This window comes from Brassica rapa, chromosome A01, assembly GCF_000309985.2.
Source record: "Brassica rapa cultivar Chiifu-401-42 chromosome A01, CAAS_Brap_v3.01, whole genome shotgun sequence".
Classification (NCBI taxonomy): domain Eukaryota; kingdom Viridiplantae; phylum Streptophyta; class Magnoliopsida; order Brassicales; family Brassicaceae; genus Brassica; species Brassica rapa.
The window spans coordinates 6,868,617-6,895,343 of NC_024795.2; the positions used below are offsets into that span (position 1 = coordinate 6,868,617).

General features: G+C 33.3%; 3 protein-coding genes across 8 annotated transcripts; 1 reads left to right on the plus strand and 2 right to left on the minus strand.

Annotated features, from left to right (window-relative positions):
* Nucleotides 1-93: 93 nt before the first annotated feature.
* On the plus strand, nt 94-1,390 carry LOC103860102 (putative lipid-binding protein AIR1). Its single transcript, XM_009137707.3, has one exon. It carries the CDS (start codon nt 815-817, stop codon nt 1,157-1,159), a length of 345 nt encoding a protein of 114 aa, XP_009135955.1. The 5' UTR covers nt 94-814; the 3' UTR covers nt 1,160-1,390.
* Nucleotides 1,391-1,849: 459 nt separating this feature from the next.
* LOC103860110 (putative methyltransferase DDB_G0268948) lies at nt 1,850-7,938 on the minus strand. Of its 2 annotated transcripts, XR_004449286.1 has the most exons (3): nt 7,656-7,937; nt 6,865-7,587; nt 1,850-1,896 (listed from the first exon to the last, which is right to left on the minus strand). XR_004449286.1 is itself a non-coding variant. In XM_009137713.3 (2 exons), exons 1-2 carry the CDS (start codon nt 7,800-7,802, stop codon nt 6,949-6,951), a joined length of 786 nt encoding a protein of 261 aa, XP_009135961.1. In that variant the 5' UTR covers nt 7,803-7,938; the 3' UTR covers nt 6,729-6,948. The 2 variants fall into 2 exon arrangements, 1 of the variants encoding a protein (XP_009135961.1); XM_009137713.3 differs by lacking the exon at nt 1,850-1,896 and having other exon boundaries at nt 6,729-7,587; nt 7,656-7,938.
* A 111-nt stretch (nt 7,939-8,049) lies between these two features.
* On the minus strand, nt 8,050-13,098 carry LOC103860119 (oxysterol-binding protein-related protein 2A). Of its 5 annotated transcripts, none has more exons than XM_033275089.1 (11): nt 12,365-13,098; nt 10,570-10,935; nt 10,436-10,499; nt 10,005-10,363; nt 9,780-9,935; nt 9,528-9,695; nt 9,305-9,445; nt 9,012-9,242; nt 8,770-8,883; nt 8,488-8,688; nt 8,050-8,394 (listed from the first exon to the last, which is right to left on the minus strand). In XM_033275089.1, exons 1-10 carry the CDS (start codon nt 12,776-12,778, stop codon nt 8,515-8,517), a joined length of 2,187 nt encoding a protein of 728 aa, XP_033130980.1. In that variant the 5' UTR covers nt 12,779-13,098; the 3' UTR covers nt 8,050-8,394; nt 8,488-8,514. The 5 variants fall into 5 exon arrangements, with proteins under 5 accessions (XP_033130980.1, XP_009135969.1, XP_009135974.1 ...); XM_009137721.3 differs by having other exon boundaries at nt 8,052-8,409; nt 12,365-13,097; XM_009137726.3 differs by having other exon boundaries at nt 8,052-8,409; nt 10,570-10,932; nt 12,365-13,096.
* Between the last annotated feature and the right edge of the window lie 13,629 nt (nt 13,099-26,727).

The window sequence follows — 26,727 nt, forward strand, 5'->3', positions numbered from 1 at the left end:
TTGGTGTTCTTTGATATATTACACTGAAAATTTGTAACATTTTCATTAAATTTATCTTTGTCATGACAAATTTGTTCACAAAATATAGTATTTAAAAAAAATATTTCCAAAACAAAATAAGTAAAATATACTCCTAAATGTTCATTATGTTTGTAAGATTACATAATTTACATTACAATATCTTTTTATAGAATTATATATTTTATTATATTATAAAAAATTAATTTTCATAAAGGCGAAAGCGGATTAAAGTTTTATATTATGAAATGTCAACTTTCTTAAGATAGTTTTAGACCTTTTACGAGATTTTCGTTTGCATAACTAAACTTACAATCAAGCCCCTATACTACTATTACTATATATATATATACACATGAAAATCCATATATATATGCATAAACATGATTAATTTATATACTAAATTTTCATTATGAAACACTCTTTCTCTTCATCGGAAGCTCTTGCGTCGATCGATGTTCACACTAATCCAAAAATCAAAATATCTAATTCTCTATGACCGATATGTTAAATTAACAGTAATAATCAATAAAATGTCTCCAGCTGGACAACAACTTTGTTAGGATTTTGTAGCATTTTGATTCTTAATTATATTTTCTTGCATGCATGTATAATTATTTCAGTTTCCTTTTAATTTGCGTTGGCAAATTCTGATACTAAATCCTAAGCAACCAAACCTACACAAAAATCTATAAATAGGAACCCTCACCTCCCAAACGATTCACCCAACACTCATCTCCAATCACACACAAAAAAAAAAGTAAAGAAAGAGAAGCTTAATTAGCATTTTCAAAACATGGCTTCAAAGAACATCACCATAGCTCTCTTCCTCACCATCAACCTCGTCTTCTTCGGCTTTACCATGGCCCAAGCTCCCGGACCTCAAGCTCCGATATGTCCCAGAAGCTCAACCCAGGTCCAAGCTTGTGTCAACAGGCTTACCTCTATCGTGGGCCTTAACGTTCTACCGCTGACGCAATGCTGTTCTCTAGTGGCTGGACTTGCCCCCTCTGTGGCCTCTGTCTGCATCTGCAATGCCTTAAAGCTGTCAGTTCTCGACATTCTGGGTATCACTGTGACACTTGGTCAGGTTCTTGGGTCCTGCGGTGTTTCTCCCCCAGCTGGTTTCATATGCGCCTAATTCTCTCTTATAAGACACCTGTTCCGTCGGATAATAGTGGTGCAAGTATGCTTCTCTAATAATTATTTGCGTGTTAGCAATATCTATATGTTTTTTTTTGGTAATCTAAATATCTATATGTTGTTGAAAATAAAGTGAAACATTTGTACTGTTTTTACATGTTTCGTTGTTAACTATGTTCTTCAATTTAGATTTCCGGCCGTATGTTGTATCTCTTGGTTCACATGAAAATAAAAAAAAAATATATATAATCCTTTTATGTTTATTTTATTTTGGTTATCTAACCAGGTCAGATCGTTGCTCAAAAAAAAAAAAAAACCAGTTCAGATCGGAACCAAAATAATCCACTATAGATCAGTTGTTGTTCAAAAAAAAAAAAAGATCAGTCTTTTCCCAAAAGGTTTTGGGCCTAACTATATATCTTTGTCTGATTTTAGCTCATTGATACATATTCTAGGCCCTTCAGGCCTGACAAGTCTGGGTATTCCTCTTTTCTCCCTCGTTAAGGATACTTTCACGTCTGAATTAGTGAGATAACAGATACTGCAAGATCAGGGAAACAGCTTCAGGTATTAACCTACACTTCTTCCATTAGCCGGTTAGATGTGTGTATTGGCAAGTGGAGGACCGTAACTGCAAGTCTGCAAGAGACGTTTACTTCAAAGGACATATGGGATTCGACTCTTCAGGTTAGACATGAGGTGCCATGATATTCTCAAATTAATCTGGCACAAGGCTTAGTGTAAATCTAGCACTCTAGATTCTGAAAAGACTTTCTTATTGAACAAGAATGTACAAGACAATGTATTTATACCAAAAGACTCGACAAAGAATTGTTAAATATTCTACACCGACTTTGAATGTTTCCTAAACAGAAATGGAAACATCCTAACAGAATTGGGAATTATCGTATATTCCCTAATACTCCCCCTCAAGTTGGAGTGTGAAGGTTCGTAACACCCAACTTGGATAATAACAACTCAAACTGCGGTTTGCCAAGTGCCTTAGTCAAAATGTCGGCTAGCTGATCTTTAGTTCGCACATGCCGAGTAGAGATAAGACCAGCTTTAACAGCATCTCGAACACAATGACAATCACGTTCAATGTGTTTTGTTCTTTCATGAAAGACAGGATTGGCGGCAATGTGTATTGCAGCCTGATTGTCGCAAAAGAATGGCACCGGTTTGGTAACAGACACACCAAGATCCGTGACCAATGGAACTATCCATTTCATCTCTTTAGTTGCTTGAGCCATCGCTCGATACTCGGCCTCTGCAGACGAGAGTGAGACCGTATCCTGTTTCTTCGTTTTCCAGTCAATCGGGGATCCACCTAGTAAAACCACATACGAACTTAATGACCGACGAGATGCTGGACACGAACTCCAATCTGCATCACAATATATAGAGAGCTCTAGGTTGTCATTTGAACTCAGAAGAATTCCCTGACCCGGAGAACCTTTCAGGAAACGTACAACTCGCAATGCAGCACGCAAATGTTCTTCACGAGGAGACTTCATAAACTGCGAGAGTAAATGAATGGAGTAGCACAATTCTGGTCGCGTTATAGAGAGATATACCAGTCGACCAACAAGACGCCGATACACTTTCGGATCAGGAAGAAGAGGCGAGTTCTCAATGTGAAGCTTGTGATTTTGTTCAATAGGAGTGCCCACAGGTTTTGCACCAAGAAGACCAGCGTCTGCTACAACGTCCAACACATACTTTCGTTGAGATAGAAAAAATCCTTCTCCAGAACGAGCAACCTCAATACCCAAAAAATATTTTAACTTCCCTAAATCCTTCATGCGAAACTGCTTACCTAAGAACTCTTTGAACTTGGTCAGTCTCTCAATACTATTACTGGCGATGACTAGATCATCCACATAAACAAGCACACGAACTTCAACTGTTCCTTGAGAGTACGTAAACAATGAATAATCAGAATAGGATTGCACGAACCCAAACTTCTCAAGAGCCGAAGACAACTTTGTAAACCAACATCTTGGCGCTTGGCGAAGGCCATAAATAGCCTTACGCAGACGACACACTTTAGATGGATCTGGATGAGAAAAACCAGGCGGCATGCGCATATACACTTCTTCTTGAAGATCCCCATGTAGAAACGCATTATGGACATCCATTTGATGAACCTCCCAATTCTTAGCTGCCGCAATTCGTAGGAGACCCCTAACAGTAGCCATCTTAACCACCGGAGCAAACGTTTCATCAAAATCTTCACCTTCGACTTGTTTATTTCCACACGCCACTAGACGCGACTTGTGTCGTTGAATAGTTCCATCAGCATTATATTTGTCCTTGTATATCCATTGACAAGCTATGACTGTTTTGCCAGGCGGAAGAGTGGTAACATCCCATGTTCCTTGATCCTCATGAGCATCGATTTCTAGTTTCATCGAATCACGCCACACTTTCTCTTTAACAGCATCCCGATATCTCTTGGGTTCAACACCCGCTGTTACAGCTGCTAAGAATGCTTGATGCGAAGGTGAGAATGCATGATCAGATATATAATCAGCTAAAGGATACGGTGTTGTACCTGGAACGTTTGCCGAGGACGAAGACGAAGCACAGAGAGGAACGGGGTGTGTGTCTTCACTAAGCAGAGCATTGTAGTTGACGTAATCCTTGAGCTTTACAGACGGCACACGAACACGTTGTCCTCGTCCTAACAAGATTGGATCAACAGGAGACAGTTCTTGGACATTTTCTGAAACCGGAAGAGTACTGATCACAGTTTCAAAACCAGCTTGCGTATCAGTAGGAGACACTATCGTTGGCTCAACTTGTTTTTCCAAATTCTGTAGTGGCTGTATTATCTGTGGAACTACTTCATGCACGACTGGAAGATCTACACACGTAGGTACTGAACAATCAACCTCCGTAGTGCTCCCCCTCTCTGGTAACACAGGAGATGATTCAAATAACCAGTCAGAATCACAGTAATCCGTAGATATTGGCGTTACTGATTGTACAGGCGATGCTTCAGGCAGATGCGCTAATGGAAACTCGTCTTCATAAAACACTACATCTCGAGAGATCAAAAATTCTTTCTTATCAATATCATAAACTTTCCATCCCTTCTGACCAAAAGGATACCCCACGAAGATACACTTACGACTACGTGACCCAAACTTGTCTTTGTCTCGAGACCTCAAGTGTGTGTAACACAAGCTGCCAAAAACTCTAAGGTGACTATACTGTGGTTCTTCTCCATATAATACTTGGTAAGGTGAAGAACTCTTGAGTACTTTCGTCGGAGTGCGATTGATTAGATGAGTTGCTGTCATTATAGCTTCACCCCAGAACTTTGTCGGTAAACTTCCTTGAAACAACAGCGCACGAGCTACATTCAGTATGTGACGATGCTTTCTTTCCACACGACCATTTTGTTGTGGCGTGCCGACACATGAGGTTTGATGTAGCACTCCATTCTCTCGAAAGAACTGTGATAAACACATAAACTCAGTACCATTATCTGATCTCACCATCTTAACAGGTTTACCGAACTGCTTCTCTGTCATTTTGCAGAAATTTTGCAACACTACTCGGACCTCTGACTTCTCACGCATAAGATATGTCCAGACCGCACGGGAATGATCATCAACTACGGTTAAAAAATAGACTGAACCACACGAAGCAGGAGTTCGATACGGTCCCCAAACATCACAGTGAATTAAGGCAAAACACTCATTCGATTTATTCATACTATCATAAAAAACTTCTCTAGTTTGCTTAGCCCTATAACATGTGTCACACGGACTTAGGGTAGCAAGTTTATTGGATGAAAACATAGGTAAAACTGATAAAACAGAAGAAGATGGATGTCCAAGTCTCTGGTGCCAACGCAGTTGATCAGCTGAAGTAACAACAGGAGAAGACACACGATGAACTCTAGCAGCCATGACATCCGTGAAGTAGTACACACCACCTCGTTCCTTACCGGCTCCAATCAGGGTCCTCGTAAAACGGTCCTGTAACAAACAAATTGTATAAGTTAGTAGAGCAAAGCAATGCGTCTGCTTCAACAATTTGGATACCGAAATCAAAGAACAATTTAAATTTGGCACAAACAAAACATGATCAAGCGTGATCTGATCAGTTAATGGGAACTGTCCCGTATGCGTAGCATAGGTCTTATTGCCATCCGCAAACCCGATAGGACAGGGAACAATACTCGTTGTGTTTATGAGAAACGATATATCTCCAGTCATGTGATGTGATGCTCCAGTGTCGAGTATCAAATCACCAAGTTTACTCTTACCAGACAACTTATCAGAGGAGGATGTTGATTTCTCGTTGATCATCTGTGTGAGAGTCCTCCATTGATCCTGCGTCAGTTCAGGAAAAGAGGATGCATTGGAAGTTGTCGCATGAGCTTTTGCTCCATTGTTTCTTGTTCTGTCATAACTTCCACGACCACGTCCTCCTCGAGACGCACCTCTGTTTCCACCACCACCTCTATTTGCTGAGCGATCTTCCCACCAATCCGGAAACCCGACCAGCTGCCAACACGTAGCTTTCTCATGCCCAGAGCGACCACAATTAGAACACTGAGCACTACGCTCTCGCCTCCCAGACTCTGTTCTTGGCGTTAGTTGATCAGATCCAAGCTCCTTCTTTGTCGCAAAGCCCACTGCGTTTTGTTGTGACTCTCTTTCTTTCACCGAATTGAGACGTTGTTCTTCTCTAATTAACTTGGCATAAACTTCACCAATGTCAAGAATAGCATCAGACGAGATAATGCCTTGACACATGCCTCCATAGCGAACTTGATCTAGCCCCATTACAAACTGATGAACCTTTTCTTCTTCTCTATCTTTTTCAAATTCTGCAACTGCAGAGCATGAACACGATGGAAGTGGCTTGTACATGTCTAGCTCCTCCCAAAGCTTTGACAAACGACCATAGTACTCAATAACAGACAGACCTTCCTGTCGACAAACCGCCAACTGTTCTTTCAAGTGATGAACGCGGACCTTGTTCCCAACTGAGAAACGCTTCCGAAGATTCTCCCACAACTTGCAGGAGTCTTGAACAAACGTGACAGTTGAGCGAACCCGTGGTTCGATCGAGGTACGAATCCACCCAACTATCATAGAGTTAACGGACAGCCAGAGCTCAAGGTTCGAATCAGTAGCTAGTGGCTTCGGTATGGTACCTTCAATGAACCCTAACTTCCGTTTTGCTCGAAGAGCATTAGTCATCTCGCTTGACCATTCATTATAGTTCTCTCCAGTTAACGTCACCGACGTAATCATTGCCCCTGGATTATCCGAAGCATGAAGAGAATACGGAGTGGAGGCCTCAACCCTTTTCTTAGACGAAGTGGAGCTTTTAGAAATCACCGATTCTTCGCCCCCTTCAACCATCTTTGACTTCTCTGAACTCGAACTTCAAATTCACAACCACGAACAAGCTTCAAAGATCCGAACTTCGAAACCTTGATGCAGCAGAGTAAAGAAAAATTTAGATCTCAGAAACTTTCTGCTCTGATACCATGTAAATCTAGCACTCTAGATTCTGAAAAGACTTTCTTATTGAACAAGAATGTACAAGACAATGTATTTATACCAAAAGACTCGACAAAGAATTGTTAAATATTCTACACCGACTTTGAATGTTTCCTAAACAGAAATGGAAACATCCTAACAGAATTGGGAATTATCGTATATTCCCTAATACTTAGTATCATAATATGCATACACATAGTTTCCTTTCATTACAAACTCTTACAATTATTGTTCAACTGTTCATACCAGTTTAAAACTAGTTTCTAACGGTTCCTGCGAGCATAAACGTCTTGTAGACGATGGTTCGAACCAGCTCGGATCCACCCCAAGCCGTTTCAAGCTCCTTCACTACATCTTCCGACAACAACTCAACTCCTTTTTCCTTAGCAGCGCCAATAGCAGACCACGACCGCACCATCCTTAAGAATCCCTCAAACGACACCGTCCTCTTCATCTCCAGCTCCATGGGCTTACCCTCAGAGCCCAGGCCCACGCTCTCAAACGGAAACGGCAACGACTTGTAACCGTCCACAACATACTGACACTCAGGGAACTTAAAATACGGCATCGTTTTCTCGTTGAACCGAGTCATCACCGGGTCGAACTCGGGACTCACCGCCATTTCCGTGGTGTAGCTCCACACGGCGATGATCCCTCCCGGTTTACGGAGGAGACGTTTCGCGATCGCGTAGAATCTCGGGAGATCGAACCAGTGTACGGCGGTGGCCACCGTTATTAGATCCACGGAGTTCTCTCCTCCGATCAGATCCACCATCTCGTCTTCCGTCATCGACGACGGCGTGTGGTGGTAAGTTACTTTCCGATGCGGTTTCCCGAGATGTAACATCGTCTCGCTCACGTCCGTCGCGATGACTCTGTCGTAGTGCTCCGCGATCTGGCGAAAACCGTTATAAAATCAGCGATTGAAAGAAAAAAAAATAGATCGGGAAATGTGATACATACGCCGGTGGCGGCTTGGCCGTTTCCGGTTCCGGCGTCCCAGGCGAGGTGGTGATGGTGAGAGAGAGCGGCGAGCTTGGAGTACCAATCGGCGGGGTAAGTGGGGCGTGCGTCTAGGTAGATATCTGCTTCATAGTCAACGACTGACATTTTCTTTTTGGTTTCTGTTATTACTGGTCCATTGTTTCAGACTCTTGCTTTTATAGATGAGATGATGACGAGGCAGGTTGCGAAGTTCGATTTTGCTATTTCCTTGTTTCAAAGTGTTGACTTTGACGGGGTTGGTTTGATTGGTTAATTTGTTTCCGGTTTGGTTTTGGTTTTCTATCTATTTTTGGTTAAGTATATAATTGAAGCAACTCTGGAATCTGGATTTGAAGGAAAGTGTCTTTGCCTGGATTTATTTAAACCCTCATATATATTTTTTAAATTAAATACAAATGGACCAACAACCTAACATTAATCTCAACTATTTAACGAGAGAGATGCGGAATGAAAGAGACAGAGAGATAAAAGACTCTACAGAGACACTCTACCAAAAGGAGATGAGACATTACACATCCTCACCAAAAAAAAAAAAGTATTATAAGCAGAAGCATTTCTGATATCCTCTTGTTCTCTGCCCTTCTTTCAAACAGAAAATTGAAACCAAGAAGTTGGCTTTTGATACTACTTCCCATGTCGAGAAAACGTTTCTTCTTTGTAAAATAACTCCAATGTTGTCCGATGCAAATCTTACCTTCTTGTTTCGGGTTCTCTATTTAAAAAGTACAAGGGATTATATTATTTTTAGCTGGTTACAACTTGCAAGATCTTGTAGGATGAGTAATGTTACCTGAAAAAGGAACTTAAAGGGCTCTTTTTAAGCAGAATCAGCTAGCTGCTCTTCCGTGAACTCGCCGAAGATGTTTGGGCAATCATCCCACTTCCTGTGTCCTCTTGCTTCCCAGTAACCGCCCGTGTACTTGAACGTTTCATTTTCTCCTTGTTTCTCGAACCATCTCGGTCTCCACCCACTTTCCTGAAGTTGCCTCGACTGCATAGAAACCAGAGACCTTAAAACATAACTTTCAAAACGACAATTCATGGACCAGTGAAATGTTAAAGGTGACGTTACCATTCTCTGCCTTCTTTCTAACCGTTGTTTCTCTAAGTTGGCCTTCTCATATTCACCATTCTCCAGATGCCTTTGATCTGGTCTTAGCCTTGAGTCTGTGGGAGGAAGCATCTCCTAAATCCATGGATCAAATTTACACAAGATTAGCAAATGCTATAAGAAGAAAAAAAGAAAAAGAATAGACATACCATGTGTAGAAGAAACAAGAAACAAGAATCAAGATTATATCATTTTAACAATACCTTCAAACCAGGTGTTAGCTCGTTCAGGGTAATAGCAAATGAGGTTAAGTTGTATCTAGTCACATTAAGCGGTGGTTTAGTCCTTCTCCATAATAACGAGGCATTTGATGCAGGATCGCTGACTTTAGTCTTGCTAACTCCATCACCAGCAACATAGTAAAGACTATCATCCCATTTACCAAATACTGTTGCGGCTTTTTGCCCAGCCACATCTTCAACAAAACCATTTACCTACACAACGTTCACATAAGTGTTGTTTCAAGTACATTAGATTATATATCATTGTAACTCACCTGGTGTGGATTTCTCTCAAGAATGGATTGTTCCTTAAACTTGAGTGTACAAGAATGTTGGCGGTTCCCACGGATTTGCATCACCCCATGATGATCACAGTAAAGTTTACCTAGTATGATATTGTATATAGTTGATGTTACCTAAAAAAACAAAGATCATTATAAAATTATTTCAGAGCCAAAAAGACAGCAAAAAGAGAGTCCAAAGTTTGTATATATATACCTTGCTCCATTGAAACACTTCTCCATCATCAAACTCCAAAGTCAAAACACCAACAGGTTCCACTTGAATAGATCTCCCCCAAAACTTTGACCTGAGGTTAGTGTCACCCCAGAACTTCCACCCTTTACCTTCACAGTGGTTGGCGATAACAGTTGGATGGTGACTCACCTAAAAAAAAAGAATGATATTCCCATAGTCTTGAGTAAAATTTCTTACATTTACACATACTAACTTAAGTGTTGAAAGAAGTACCTTCTCAGAGAAGAAACGTATTCCCTTTTCAGGAAAGTCAGCTTCATATGTTTCTCCAAGCAAAGGATTGAAGGGCTTACAGTGTCTGCCTTCAGTGGAAGCATAGCCAGAGACCGCAAATGCAGCAACGTTCAAGGCTCTTAGCAGACCGTTCCCCTAGAAATCCAACAACATAAGAGACTGTAGTGTAGCAATTACAAGTAAAGAGAGTTTGTTTTCACTTACAGATTTGCCATGTTCATATGCTCGGTCCAGAAGATAAGAGTACTCCAAGTCTTCAAAGCATTTTTGGAGGGATGATATTGGTTCGTTGAAATAGACAGGGAGGCAAACTCGGGTGAGATCTTTTCCAACGTTGTCTTTGATCATAGACCAAAGACTTACAGCTTTCTCTTTCTCAGCTGGATCAGGAAGTTTTGTTCTTCTCTTGATATCCGCGTATCCAGAGTTATTAGATAGATTGGATCCAGAACCAACGTTAGGTTCGTTAAAGTACTCCTTTGTGTCGTGGAAGGAAGGCTCATCTTCTTCGGACACATCCTCGAATTCTTGTTTATCGTCAGATGAAGCAGTTGTGCTGCATTCTAGAAACCAAATAACGTCAAGCCAACACACACAAAGGAAGCTGAAAGCATTCAATGCGTTAGAGCATGTACCACTATACTTTCCACGTCCAAGGCTTGAATGGATCCCTGATGCTCCAGCTTCGAGGTTAGCTTCCTATCAACATCAAATCAGACACATGAGAGACCAAACCATCAACCGTGACCATATATATTACGAAGCTTACCTCAAGCTGCCTTAATGCGTCAAACAAATTAGTCCGTTCTTCATGAAGTAGTTTGATTTGTCCATGCATTTCAGAAAACTCTGATAGCATGATCTGCTCGCAGTCTTTTACGAGATTCTCGTTCATTCCAGCTTCTTGCAACCGTTTCTTTAACCTCTCCGTTGATATAGACAAATCCTTTGGTGAGGTGAAGGAGAAATCCCCATTAAGTGACCGGAGAGGAAAAATGCATTTTGCAGATGCTAAAGCTTGTAACCAAGCTGCTCTATCACTTATAGAGTCAGTCCGCAGATGAAGAGTCTTGGTCGCTGTGAATATATAGAACTTCCTATCATCAGATTTGCTTTCTCTGAAAGATGAAACCTGCTGGAGGAAAACATAGAAAATATATAAATCTAGTTACAAGCTCAAGTACTTAATCAAACCAATAAAAAGACAAAACAAAAAGCAAAGTAGAGACCACAAATTCGTCCAACAAGAAATCTGTTTCTGGATCAAAAATCTCATAGATCCATCTTGTAAGAAGCAAAAAGGACCCTAAAATTTCAAAAACTATATGCTCAACTTTGAAAAAAAAAAGCTTGAAGCTGCAGATTAAAACTACAGGAACAAATCAAGCTGGGCCCATGAAGAAATCATTTTAGACTGGATAAGGCACGTTAGATTTTATATAGGTTGAGAAAGACAAAAGTTATTATCTATCAGCAAAAACATAAACAAAAAAAAATATCATAAGGTTATGACTGAATCAGAGTATTTGGATTAGGCTAAATATTTAAAATTTGAAAGTTCAACAAAGAATATGCCTGTAGAAAAATTCAGAACAAGCCATCGTTTTCTCATTGTCAAGCAAGAAGCATGTCAAAACAGGTCTTTTTTATAATTGGCTAGACCCCACCCTCCATTATTTTTCCAACAGACTTGTTCTAAGCACCAAAACATGTCTAAAATCCAAGAAATAAACTCTATAATTGAACATATATAGTAGAATAAAATATACACATAAGCCCATCACAATGAAATAATTTATGGTTAAAAGTCTTCTTAGTCAATGGGAATTCAAAAGTAAAAGATGTTAATGAAAAGTTAAAATGGTTATTATACCCTTTAAGGCTTTAACTCAAGTACCATTGCAAGACAAATCAAATCAAATCACATGCAAGTGCAAAGTGTCCAAAATTCAATAGACTTGTTTTAGTTATGCAACTGAAGAAAAATATCATAGTTCCAGTGACTAAAATTGACATATATCTTTAATCTTGTTGGCCTCTTCTCAAAAAGAAAGAATCCAAAACTTTATCGACGGATGGCAAATGCGTTATAACTTATAATCTTGAAAAACCAATAGAAACAAAAAAAAAAAAAGGTTAGAAACTGAACCTAACACATAAAAACACTAATAAGAAACCAATTTGACCACTGAACAAAACCCTAAAGGTACAGAACACCAGATTGTAGCAACCAACAAAAGTGTTTAAAGTTTTGAAAACCAAACAAGCACCTGTTGATGTGACCCACTAAGAGATTAACAGCAAGTTCAAAGCTGGCATAAAAATTTAATACCAAACAGATTAATATTAATACAACAAAAAGAAAACAAAAAATCAAATTTAGGGTTTTTATTATTTTCCGTCAAAAGAACATAATGAACAACTCTATAAACCGCTGGTTATTTTTCTCAAACTATGAGTGGTAAAAAGGCTTCTCCTTTTCCCAGAAAGACATGTAAAAAAAACAAACAAACACTTCAATCAATAAAATAAAATCTTGAGTTCTTCTCAATGTAAATATATACCTTAAGATGAACAATGCCGACGCTTTTCTCCTGTTTCCGGCGACCACTGCAACTATCCATCCTCGAGAGACGATCGGCGGAGATATTTCCGATGAGCCTCACGTCGTCTGAGGAAGAGAGCAGATTCAGATTCTCCGGTCGCCGGATCTTGGAGTAAGACAAGATTCCGTCGCGGAGGAGGAAGTATCTAGATCTCCATCCTTTGCTGAAGTTTGTCCACTTGTATAAGATCCCGGCCACCGATCCAGCCGAGGCCAGGCTCCTCCGGTTGGATCCACCGGTTAGCGACGTCGCCGGAAGACTCCTGGACCTAGTTAGATTCGTGACCGGCTCCGGCGGAGGTTTGTTATCATCAAGCGCGTGTGGACTCTCCAGAGTGATGCAGCAGAGAGGATGCAGCTCCTTCACCCGCATTTTTGTTTTTTTAATCGCCGATCACTCCGAGGAGGTGACTCCGATCACAGACTTAGAAGCACATTCATCTCTGAGTTTATTTATTTATTTGAATTAAAAAAATTAATAAAGAGATCGAAGAGAGTGGTAGATGGAAAGCATGCAGATTTGGGATAAGATCGACTTGAAGAAGAATAAAGAACCTGAAGCTCTGAAACTCAGATTTCTCAGACAAGAGAATCAGAGAGAGAGAGAGAGAGAGAGAGAGAGAGAGAGAGAGAGAGGTTGTTGCTTTAATGTGAGACTGCGTAAGCTTTCAACCCAACTATAAAGGCTTTATGTAATACATTTACATATATAGGTCTCTGGTGGATATGTATATAATGTATGTTATGTGTATATATGATGATGATAAATGAGAAAGATGTTGGGGGTGGTTTTAGATTGTAATTTCCAAATATTGAAAAGGATATGGAAGGAATTAAACATGACTTCTTTTTCATTAATTTGTATCCTTAATTAGATAATTTATCCTTAATTAGATACTCTAACAAAGTGGTTTTTTTTAAAAAAAAATATTTAAATCAGAAGATAGGTCCACAACATTAATCACATAGTTTGATTTCAAGCAATCAAGGTCACTGACAGTTACACCATGATTACAGTTCAACAAACTATTTGGTAAATGTGGTAAAAAAACACTTTGTAATATTTAATTTACCTTTTTATCTTATTTTATACGTTATATCACATACTATATCGTTAATAAAATATCATATATAATATAAACTAATTAAATATTAAGTTACCAAACCTTACTAATCAGATTTACTGTTATTTTTTTCTCTTATCAACAACAACAAATTTAAGTATCATTGAGGACAAACACGGGCATATATGGCCATGGTTAAAACTGTTGTTAGTAATCCAAATCAGGCAATGATCACTTTATAAAAAGGAAGATTCTATTAGTTTATTTTTAATAGATTTATATGATATTGGGAATGTGGGATGATAGGCTGTCACTTGTGAAAAAAAATGGATAAAATGTAAAATGGAAATTGACAACAGCAAACATAACTATGATATATTCATTCTGACGTGTAGATAATTTTTCATTTTAGAACTCACCCAAAAGAAAATAGTAACGTTAATATTTTTTGGCAAAGATATGTATAATCTAACCAGAATATGTTTATGCAATCATTATTATATAGTACAATATTGAATTTTATTTACCAAAATAGTATAATATTATGAAGTGACATTCCAAATACTGTAATTTATATTATCTACTGTAATGTAATATATATATATATAACTCTTACAGGAAATTGGTAAGTCCGTAGGGTAAACGAAAACAGGTTTTTTCAAGAAAAGAAAAAAAAGAAGAACATTATAATCATTCATTTCCTCGTATTTTGTTTGCCGAAAGTGACTTATCAGCGAGGGGAAATAAATTACTAACTTAAATTACAAAACCGTACATCAAGGCAAAACCCACTTTAGTTTTGGAATAAGGTAAATTACCAAGTTACAAAACCGTACATCTTAGATTTTTGGAAGGTAAAAAAGGTAATGACAAATTGACAAGGCTCTCTTCACAAAAAAAAATTAATAACTCATAGGATTTTTTTGCTGAACGAAGACTCATAGAATTTATATTGTCTGATTTCAGAAGTATTTTAATCGTTCTTTACGTGTATATAACTGGGGATACCCAATGACAAGAATTTTTTTTAACAAAGAATATGATTTTCTTGGTTATGGTTATTGATTCGGATTTTTTTCTGTGAATTTATTCTTTTACGGTAAATGTTTTGTATTACTCTTTTATGTTTAGCTTTTTAACGGTTGCAGTTTCCTTCATGTGAATGTTTCTACCATGTTTAAGTTTTTTTTGACAAAATAAATTTTAAAAAAAAAATCTTGGTGACGTGGCGACTGAGAAAAAAGCAACCTAGTGGTTTCAGAAATAAAGAGCCTACAGTATGATATTTGATTTGTGTCTCTACGCAAATACCATTGTATAAAATAAATCACTCGAGACAATATTCCTTTGCTATCACGTTTACATCATACCAAATACCAAAACTATATCATTCAAAGTGCATAAGTATTCACCCACCAAGAGGATCAACTACTTAGTTTAAAAAAAAAAGGACGATCAACTACACTAAGCACAATGTTAAAACCTCCATGGTTATGTAATATACTTTTTGTATCATCTATAAAAATAGTCTATAAGTAGAAAAAGCTGTTGAGATGAAATACAAGAAAAGAGTAATCTATAATGTTGATGTCAGATTTATTATGTATATATAATAGCACAGTGTTTATGATTCTCATTTATTACAAAAATAGCATCGACCGTGGGATGTTTGAGGCAGTGGGCCGGCGTGGCGTGGATGACCCGGTACTGGCTTGTTGTCCCATTGTCTCACACGCGTGAGAGTTCAGTTTTTTAATTTTTTTTGAAAAAAGGCTTTCTAAAAGTTTTTTTTGTTTGCTTAAAAGCTTTCTAAAATTTCAGTTTTTTACTTTTTATATGCTTTTTCTTTTGGCAACTAATATAAATTAGATACCTCTGTAATGTTGTATAACATAAGTATGAATTTTCTTTCTCTCTTTCAATGATATGTTATATACAGGTTTATAAAAATTAATACACTAAAATTAGAGGCTGTGAATGTAAGTATTCAAAGAACATATGGTTAGACGTAAGCTCGTCAATGCGATTCTGTAAGACTCAACCCGAGTTGAACTCAGTCATCTATGGGTAGGTGATTTTGACAAAGAAAACGCTTTTATATAAAACTCGGCTTAAATTATCATTCGAGCTAACTAGTAACTGTCATTGTATTTTCTTCTTGTTTTTAGTAAAAGGTTCACTAATAATTGTCATTGTTGTATTGAAAACGATTGACAAGCATAAAAATTATGCTCGAGTGCATAACCAAAATTATGCGTATAGATAAACAATAGGATTTCATTGAAATATTTAAAATATTGAGTCAATTAGCTAAAAAACCACAAAGAATTTAGAAATTAGGTTAATGCACATGATGTGTGACAAGTTGTATGTCTATGAACAAAGATATTATGGTGTGAAATTTAGGGTATTGAATTAATCACGAGAAAAATTGTGTATATGGGATTCAATTTTACTCAGCACAGTGACGACACCTTGATCAAACAACATTTCATTCTCCATATTCTTTGAGTTTGATCTAGTTCGTTTCCGTATTAATTTTTATATCTCGAATATCTATATATAGTTATTTGAACATCGTATAAATTTTCATCTCCCAATTTAAGAAGAATATCATTTATTTTCACATTCTTATGTTATTTATAGTTATTTACTTATTTAGAAGATTTGTGTTGTTTTGTTTGTTAATTTACAAATTCGAAAGTACGTATATGTGTATTGACATATATGTGTGTATGTGTATTGAATAGGGTCAATTTTTAGTGTAAAGAAGACGATGACAAGATTCCCTACAAAGAAGACGACCACGAGACGGTGAACTACTTTTTTATATTAATTTCCCCTAAATGTCGGCTAAACCCCCCTAAGCAATCCACTAATTAACTAATACAGCACTTTACGGTTAGAAGACGATGACAATATTCAAGAACAATAAAAGGTGGTGAAAAAGCACTCGTGAGATGTCCATAACAAATACATACTCCCTAAATTTTTTTATTTTTTTTTGAACATTACATACTCCCTAATTTTATCCACTGACTACAAACTTCTAAACCTGAACTGCTGACTAGACCATTCGTGAATCTCCTTATATAACCAGCCGAGACACGGTTTTTCACCGAAGCTGAATCAATACATAATTGATATTAAACAAACATTTTTAAAGCTGCAAATTGTTATAATTTTCTATATTGTGTATGAGAAATAATTACTATATTGTAAAGAACGGAGTCACCGGTATTCATATTTGCAGTACTGCAAGATGTACTAAAATATCATATATTGAGAACAAAACTATTAAGATGTGACTTATAAAAATTGTGGCTAAATTTTGAAACTATGTCACTTAATTACAAATATAATAAGAAAACAAAGAAAAATTGTCATCCTAATATGAAACCGAGATGGAATCACGTCGAACCCACTAACTCCCAAAAAAAGATCAATAATAGTGGTACATATCGTGTCTTTGTGTTTGTGAGACCAAGATTATCTTTAGATAACATCGTAGAAAGCCATATGTCCCTGACAAGTGGCATTGTTCCCAAATAGTTTGTGCACTCTTTATACATTATTAAGATAGTTAGTCTGAATCACATGTCTAATCTGTTTAAGTTTTTAACATAACTTGGTTATAAATAAAATCTATGTAGGTCTATTGTGGAGATATTTTTTTTTCCTTTTTTGAGCAGGTAGACCATTGCTAAAATCTTAAATAAAAACTAGTTGTGTTTATTCATAAAACTAGATCCGGTGTCCGCGCTACGCGCGGATAACATGTTCAAATTAAGTAAATTTATACTTTTGATTGGTAGTTTTTTAGTTTAAGAAGTTGTTTGTTAATTTTGTGTGTTGTAGATTTAACCATAGAATTTTGGTTTGAATGTGATGCGGTGATTTCTCTTTTTTAAATAACAGTAAGTTTGAATAATATATTGTGTTGAGCAATCAATTTTCGTAAGAGAAAATAGCAATTTTGAGTATTTAATGGTATCGTTAGTTATCAGGCTTAAGATAACAGTTTATTCCTCTTTTGGAAGCGTTGTATGATATCAATATCGGTGTCGAAGTAAAAGCCCGATCCAAGTGTGGTTGTAAGTGATAATTTTCATGAAAAAGTAAATTATTTGTAAGCATTTATTTTGACATAAACTTTATGTTTAGTTTATTACCTTCATGTAACCGTGGAATGATACTTGTGATGATTACAATTTAGTTTTTCCTGGTAGATATGCGATTTAGCTCCCTGAAATTTTCTGCCTTGTTGTTCCAGATAGTTAGACGTACCATTTTGGATTTACAAATAATGATTGTATTATATATTTATTGCTTAAAATAAATATTATTTAATAAAGTGTTAGTACCTATGTAAACGCAATGCAATGATGATCTTTGTATCTGTGTTCTTGTTATATATATATCACTTCCTTGGATGAGGCATATTCGGCCAACAACATCTGTGATAATAATTTGTTTTTAGTGAAAAAAAAAAGAATTTATTTGTTTGCGAGACCGACAATGGTTTTTTTTTACCTGGGAGAAAATTGGTTGCACTTGCTAAGCTAATCAACTGAGGTAGCTTTGGGGCCGGAATATGCATGAAGGTATTGGTGGAATGTTTTCTTCAATCTGTGTAATAATTGTTGTTTCATTGATATTGATTATGTATGGTTGAACTGTAAGCATGTACCGTTGGTTATTGGAAAGGAGATTAAAATATCTAATGTGATAAATTTTCCCTTCTTCGAACCGTTGGTACATTTTTTGTTCCTGTTGAGTGGTTTAAAGTTATCATTTCAAATGTAGTTGGAATAATAAAAACATAGTATTTTTTAGACAAACCTGGATGTCAAGATAAATGAAAGGTGTTCCTAAGAAAGCATTTTTGTTTTTGTGATTTGTGATGGGCCACATCCTAATGATCCTAATGATTATTGGTTGCGGTCCGAGGTTATCGCTCCGGTTATTGTGATATTCGGCTGCATGATCTGCACACATAACAATGGGATTAATTTTTTTATATTTTTTATATTTTTTTGAAGTGAGCGTAGTTATAAACTTATAGTTTGTTTGTTTTAAAAAAAATTGGATTTCTTTCCTTTAATTTAATTTAATTAAAGAATATGTATTTGAAGTGAACAGAATTTAATTTAATTATAAAAAATTGGATTTTTGAAGTGAAGATAGTTTGTTTGTTTATTTTTTATTTTTTATTGCCCAACTTCCTTTTTTTTTTAAGGACGAAGCATGAGTATTTGGAAGTGTTAATTTTTTATTATTTTGGTGGGTTTGCAAGTAGGTTTCAATTTTCATCGAATTTTATAGTGTATGTGTGTGGAATTAGTATTTTATGATAGACAGTGTAAAATGGTCAATAATTTGTATTTTTAAATTAAAAACATCACTACTATATAAAAGGAAAACCTACATTTGCAAACAATTATAATGATGTGCTTTTATATTCGTTTTATGGGAAATTACCACAAATAACACATTCATAATACAATTTTTCATGTTTACACATTTTTACTCTCACTTTTAATGAAGGATAAAAGACAATTATACATTTAAAGTTAACTAATCTAGACTTAGGGTTTAGAGTTGAGGGGTGTGATATGGTTTTTGGAATTTGAAATTTAGGATTATAGTAAATATATAAATAAATACTTAAAAAATATATTTTTAAAAATAGTTTCAAACATAATTTTCTTTTTTCAAAAACAAATTTCAAAAACAAATTTCAAAAAAATTTCGAATTTTTTTTTAAAAAAAAAATTATATAAAAGTTCGAATTTGAAAAAGTATAATTCGAAAACATAAATTTTTTTTTACTTTTTTCTATTGTTTTTAAATTTTTAAATTTTTTTAAATTTTTTAAATTTTTTAATTTTTAATTTTTAATTTTAATTTTTAATTTTTTAATTTTTTTATTTAAATAATGATTTATTATATATATAAATAACAATGGCATAAGAGTATTTTGCCACTTAATGAAGAATGTATTTTTGAAAATATCTATTTAGTGGTGATAAAAATGAAAAGTGGTACCATGAAAATGATAAACATGTAATTTCTTTTTTTTTATTAGAGTTTTGGATTAGAGCATTAAATTAATATATCAATACTAATAATTGTTTGCAATTAGTTATTAAAAACGTCAATAGAAACGTCTCCATTATAATCTCCAGAGTGGTTGGCCCGTCCTATGGTGAAAAATTTGTATCAAAATTTTTTTAATGGTTTTATATAAATTTATGAAGCAATTTAAAATTATTATAGAAAATGGTATTACATACAAACAAATAATGAATATAATTCCGAGATTATATTGTTATTTTTAATAAATATGTTTGGTTTGAATTAAAATTCAAAGATTTTAATAGGTAAAAGTGAAGATACGTCCTTTGTGAGAGAGTTGTTGATTGGAGAATTTGCCTTTGATTCTGGACTTTTGTGATTCACATGTGTGTTTTCCAACTGATTTGTATACAGAGCACTTATGATGTTTGTCAACATTATGTAAAATGAGTTATTTATTCATCTATATTTTTCTAAGTAATAGTTTAGATTTTTTAATATTATTTAAGCATAAGAACTTATTTCTAAATCAGTCTAGACTGTTTTCAAAAAAAAAAATCAGTCTAGTCTAATAATGTATTGTATTCAATATACACAGTAGTAGTATTCTTTAAGGTGGAGGCTGAGTGTATTCTTAGACATAGCAAAGGGTTACGGGATGTGGGCTGAGTGAGTTTCTAGATCTTTAGTGACACTTAGGAGTTGGACCAGCCCGTGACAAAACTGTGGGCTGAGTGAATTTATAGGTTTTTAGTGATACTCAGAAGTTGGACCAGTCCGTGACAAAACTCTGTTCCCATTTATTTGGTGAAGCCCAGTCCGATAGTGACATGGCTGAATGATTGGTGGGGATTTTTTTAATTTAGCCCCTTTTATATAGTAGGATGGTATTTTAGTGGTAAGCGGGCTTGGAGGTGCTAACTAACCTGAATTCAAAGGCACTTCACTACATTTTACTTTGTGAGCACGCGGATATTAGGTAATGTTTTAAGCTTTACTTGAATATTCGAATTAAAAATTTATTCGTGAACTACAACATCACTTTAAGAGATTAGTGTGAATTTCTGTATAGATCTTGGATACCCCAAAATTAAAAAAAAAAACTATCTACACTTTTTTCAACAACAAAAAAAACCAACAATACTAAGCTTGTGTAGTGTTTCTTTCTTAGTAATAAATTTGTGTAGTTGAAAACTTTATTTTGTAGCTAACGTTGTTAATTATATAGTTTTAGTATATCAGCAATAATAATATTTGAACTTTTTAATAGTAAAAGTATGATATTGATAATTAATTAATCCAACACAAACAAAAAATTATATGTCATTTGGGTATAATTCGTATATATATATATCACATTAATATAATCTTCTACAATTTTAGTAAATATATTTATCGACTAATAACTATTTGTCGCTGGTATACTATTAATATATGAATAATATCATTTCTAATTTGAGAGAGAAAGATTATTTAAAGGATTGTCTCTTTGTTTTTCCATAACCTTCTAAAATGGATGGCTGTTATTATCTTAGATATACTGGACTTCGTCGGTAAGTTTGTATACAGAATATCTTTGAAACTTATTTCAATAGTATAATTTTTTTCTTCTGAATAGTAGAACTTTAAGGTAAAAAAGCTGCATGATGTTTCCTGACTTTAAGATTACGAACCTATATTGAATGAACTTTTAAAGTATATATCGGCATCTCAGTATCTCATTAAGAATCTAATCATCTTTGCACGTACTCTTCCGCCTCACCTAATTTAGAATTGTTCATAGATTTGATATGCGTTATAAGCGTAAGCACAAATGATTGTAGAATAATAATGGACGATTACATGACGAATTTAAGGCTTAACCCTTGGAATTACACCTGCTATATAATTTGTCTAGTAACAAAGGAAATATTTTTGTATTGTAATGAAAAATATCAGATTTCAGAAGTTGATTAGCTAATTCAATGTTTGAGTTATCTGTATATACGAATATAAATAGACAATTACATAAAAAAAATCAACGTCAAAATTCAATAATTGAATTCAAGCTTTTGGGAGAGGTGCTTTTTTCCTTGGAAAGTGATGGCCTCTATTTAATGTGGGGATCCACATATATATGTTGCCATGTGCATGAGAATGCTAATAAAAATGATAAAAGGCTATAATTTGATTGCATTAGACTTTACTTTGCGATGTATTATGTATACATCCATATAATGATATTTAAAAACAAATAGTTTGCTGGTAAGAGTTTATTATTCTTAATGTAAAACAATGTTTATTTGTTCTCACTATTCGCTAGACAAGATGTAAAAAACTTGAGTGATCCAGTTATATAAAACATGTATGACGATATGTCACAAGGTCCATACAAATACAATGATAAACGAAAAACATAGTAGTATTTTTATACTTAGCAAAATTATAACTCTTTTGAGCAAAGCTACCAAAATGAAAAAAACAACATGAAATTTTTCTATCCTCTTATTTTGGATGTGAAAGTTAAGATATTTTTTAATTACGTACTATCCAACTTTACATTAGAAATTTAGAAGAAAAAAATTCAAGTGAAGAGATTGATTGTTAACAATAATTGTATCCATAAAGGTCTTTGACTAAATGTCCAACCAAACTTACACTTAATTGCCAAACAATGTTGGAAAATCTAGCCTTACATAAGAAAAAGCTTGTCACCTATAAGAATTAGGACCCATCTATATGACTTAAATAAAAATAAAATGTGCAAATCATCACCTTAAATTTATATATTTCAGATAAAAGAAACTGAAGGCAAATCGATTACCTAAATGTTGCTACTAAATACTAATCCAACACACGAAAGAAATTAAAAAAAAAAAAAAAATTATAAAGATATATTGGTTTGATAAATTTTTGTTATAAATAAAATATGAAGAAATTTGACAGGGCTCGAATATATATGTATAAAACTTAATGTGAACATGTGGACATATAAAATTTTCACATATACCTTTTTTGTTTAAGCTTTGCAAAGACAAAAAAAATCTTGTTTTTACTAATTTTATGATAGTGAATCATGTATTTAAATTTTTAAATAGAAAATTGGATAACTAAAAAGTCAATATTTTGTGGTACAAATCGATAATTTGATATCATAGACAAAACGATAACCGTCTTTTGTTGTCCACATGGATCAATATTTTCCGGTTTGGTTTACAGAGCCCATATGAATATGTAATTTTGTTGTAATTTTGTTGACAAAAAAAAAAAGACAATGTGAATTATGTTCTAGTACCTAGAAGGATTCAGTTATCACATCGTCATTGTTAACTCTCAATCAAAGGTTTTCTTGGAATTTGGTTATTTTTGGTGTTCGGTCGTCTCTCACTCTTTTCTGATTTTAGTCGTCTTAAATTGTTGCTGGTTAGTTTCCTTTGCTAAGGTTCGTGTGTCCAGGAAAACTTTTATTTTTCACCGGAATGGTTTTTGGAGACATTTCTGAAGTTTGTCGATTTTAGCATTTCACCAATGTATTCCACATTATTTATATAAATATCAGTTGGAGGGAAAAAGGTTCAAATCCGGTTTTTGTACTTGGTTGCTCGTTTGGTATGAGAATTCGTGGAAACAGTTGAGCAAACAAAATGTGAATATGATCCTTTTATAAGAACTAGTTGTATAATAAACTGTATGAACTAATATGGCGTATGATGTAAATGAAGTCCAATACACGACACTGATTTGGAATTTTAAATTTGACAAAGATAAAGGAATCCAATGGGATGAATTTATCCATAAAAATATGAAAAATCACAAGATTTTTTTTTGACTAAATCACAAGAATGTTACAATGGGAGGAAGACATTGTTGAGATAAATAATAAGCAAAAACGTGGGTCAAGAGAAGATGAACAACATAAAAAGCTTGCATATCAAATCCATGTTTCATAAGTACTCAACATTACACACTCATCCACCCCCACTCAATTATCCAATTAAAAGTTTAAGAAATTTCCAAGTTGTGAACAGCTTGGTTTGGTAATAATTTGCATCATTTAAAAAGAAACAAAAAAATCACAAGAGTTTTTTTGATTACTCACATAATGTCACAACGACAAGCTAGGAAACAAATCGAACATGTTAATGAAAGTTTTAAGTTTGAATAAAATCTTTCACGATTATTTTTTATTTTTTAGTATTTAGTAGTTATGTAAAATATATTTAATTATACATTTCTTATAATCAATATATTATATATATATTTTTTTAAAGAGATGATTTTAATGACTAAATATTATCTAATCCCAATGTAATATAATAATAGTTTTAACATTTTTATATATGAAGGTACCAATTTTAAATAGAATATATAAAATATCTAATAAATATAAAATAAATAAATAAATATATTTAATAATAATATTAAGATAATTTTTATAAAAAATAAATCAGTTATATATATATATAGCGTATTCAATATACATATCATATTTTGAAGTCAATCATTATTATCTACTCTCTTAAAACTGAAGTACAAAATATACTTGCATATTTTTAAGTGGGTTCCAACAGATTTTTATTTTTTCAACTAATTTTAACCTGTTCATTTAGTGTTTTCATTTAAATGTTTTATTACATCTTTTATATTTCTTTTTTTACTCTTCCAAATTATTTCATTAATTGTATTTATCATAATAATTCGAAGTCGTTTATTTTACGTATTAACCATAATAATTTTACGTGTTTAAATGAAATTACTCAATTGGTGACAAGAATTCAAAATGGTTAACAATATCGTTTTTGCTTGTTTACATAATCAGTTAGATATGAACATTCAGATATACATTCGGATACAGATCGGTTTTTATGGATATCAAGTTTTTAAATTTTAAAATTAAACTATGTTCGTATATTATAAATTATCGGACAGGGTTCAAGTTGGATTCTTTCGTATCCGAGAAAGTTTTTAGGAACGTAAAAATATCTAAATAGCTTATATGTCTAAAAATATCACTAAACCATTTATAAAAAAGTAAAAACCAAACCCGCACGGGTGCACATGTCAATCTCTAGTTTATTTTAAAACTCTAACTATTTACTTAGATAAAATGGTTTATTTAGAGTATCCACAATAGAAACATACTCTAACAAAAATACCTCAGCTTATTTTATTAATATCACTAAATAATATAACTGGAATTTAAACATACAAAAAAAAAATTGTAACCATTCAAAAGATGATAAATGTCATGAATTATTAAGAGACTCTCCTCTTGAGGAATGTCTCTCTTATTTTCTCTTTCTCTCTCTTCGTTTTCTATTTCTTTTTATTATTTTTTTGTTAAGAGATCATGATAGATACTTTCATTGCTGATGCTCTTAGTTTCTAAATATATAAATTTAAATTTACTACAAGTTTGATGGAAATTTTTTTAAATTATCGCATTTTTAATACCATTTTTTATGTTTACGTTAACCATATTTACCTTTAATTTTAAAGAGGTAAATATAAATTTATAATCTTATAGTTAACTAATCTATACTTATGTCTTATATTTGAGGGTTGGAGTTTTGGAAAGTGGATTGTAGAATTTTAATAAATATATAAATAAATACTTAATTTTAAAAAATTAAAATTAGTTTCTAAAAGAATTTTTGAATTTCAAAAAATAATTTGAAAAGAATTCTGAAAATTTAAAAAAAAAACTTTTTATAAAAAATTCAGATTAAAAAAATATAATCTTGAAATTTATAATTTGAAAACGTATAGTTCAAAAACTATAAGAAATTTTTAAAATTTTAAATTTTATTATTATTTCAAATAATTATTTATATTTCTATATATCTATAAAGTAAAGATAAAAATGTATTTTGCCTCTTTAGCGAATAAGATATTTGTGAAAATGTTTCTTTAATGAAAGAAACATGAATTTTGAGACCAGAAGTGAAAATTTTCCAAATTTGATACCACTTTTCAAATCCAACTTTAAATGATAATTTTTTTCATAAACACCTTAAATTTATGATAAAAAGATTAAATTAACTTCAAAAATCATTTCTAAAATTTTTAAATAATGTATAAAATATTTATAAAAGTTTATAATATATATACGAAAAACTTTTGATTGAATGTATTTTTGAAAAGTGATAATCAATGACCTACTTAGGTCATTTTAAAAAAATATATATTTTTCTTTTCAAATATAATGACATATACAAGATTCAAACAAACAAATATATTTATAAAATAATAATTAGTATTAGGTTAGTTTACAAAAAAAATTTTATTAGTATTAGGTTTTCATGATTCATACATAATTTAAGTTATTTTTAATAATGAATCAACCATTCTTTTTGTATCATTCTGTATCATTTAAATTAGTATTTCTTTTGAGAAAATGGCTTTAAACTAATAAATTTTAAAATATGTATGAAAAATAGGCTATTGAATTCAAGAAACGAACACATAAAAGATAAAATGATCTACCTTTTTCGTGTTGAACACAATTGACTAGAAATTTAAAAAAAATCATTTTTACTTATTATAAAATTGAAAGTAGAACAAATATTAACAACAAAGTGAAGCAATTACATTTTAATGCATTTTAATGGCGAAAAAGGGTATGATCACTACAAATAATAAAATAAACAGTAAACATTAGTTGTAAATGATGAAAATTAATATTATTTTTTAGTTGACAAAAAGATATTTAAAATGTATTTATATTGTTTTAATCATTTTCTTATCTAGACGGACTGAACCTAGTAATAGACACTGTTTGGGATAAATATTGATTTTGATGTCCATGTGTTACTACGCATGGTTCATGTATTGTTTTACAGTTTAATCTTTTAAAATAGAACTGAAATTTTAGATGTTAATTGTTCAAAACTAAAACATAGCATTGGATATTATATCTTTTGTTTAAGAATCCTAAGTTTATGCTATCGTTTCCAATAATGTAATCATGATCTTCAGTACGGAATGAACAAGAAGCTTAGTACTTTAGTAGTAGAAAGAAAAGATATCACACTGTCTACCTGCGAGCTATCAAGAAAATTTTCTGCCAAAGTTAGCTGACGTCCTAGTAACTTCTCTTGATCTCTTTATAGCACTAATCCAAATTTGAATTGATTTCAGGTTATTAATTCTAGTTGAAATATCAGATGGTAGGAGAAAAATGATTTTCATATTTATTGTT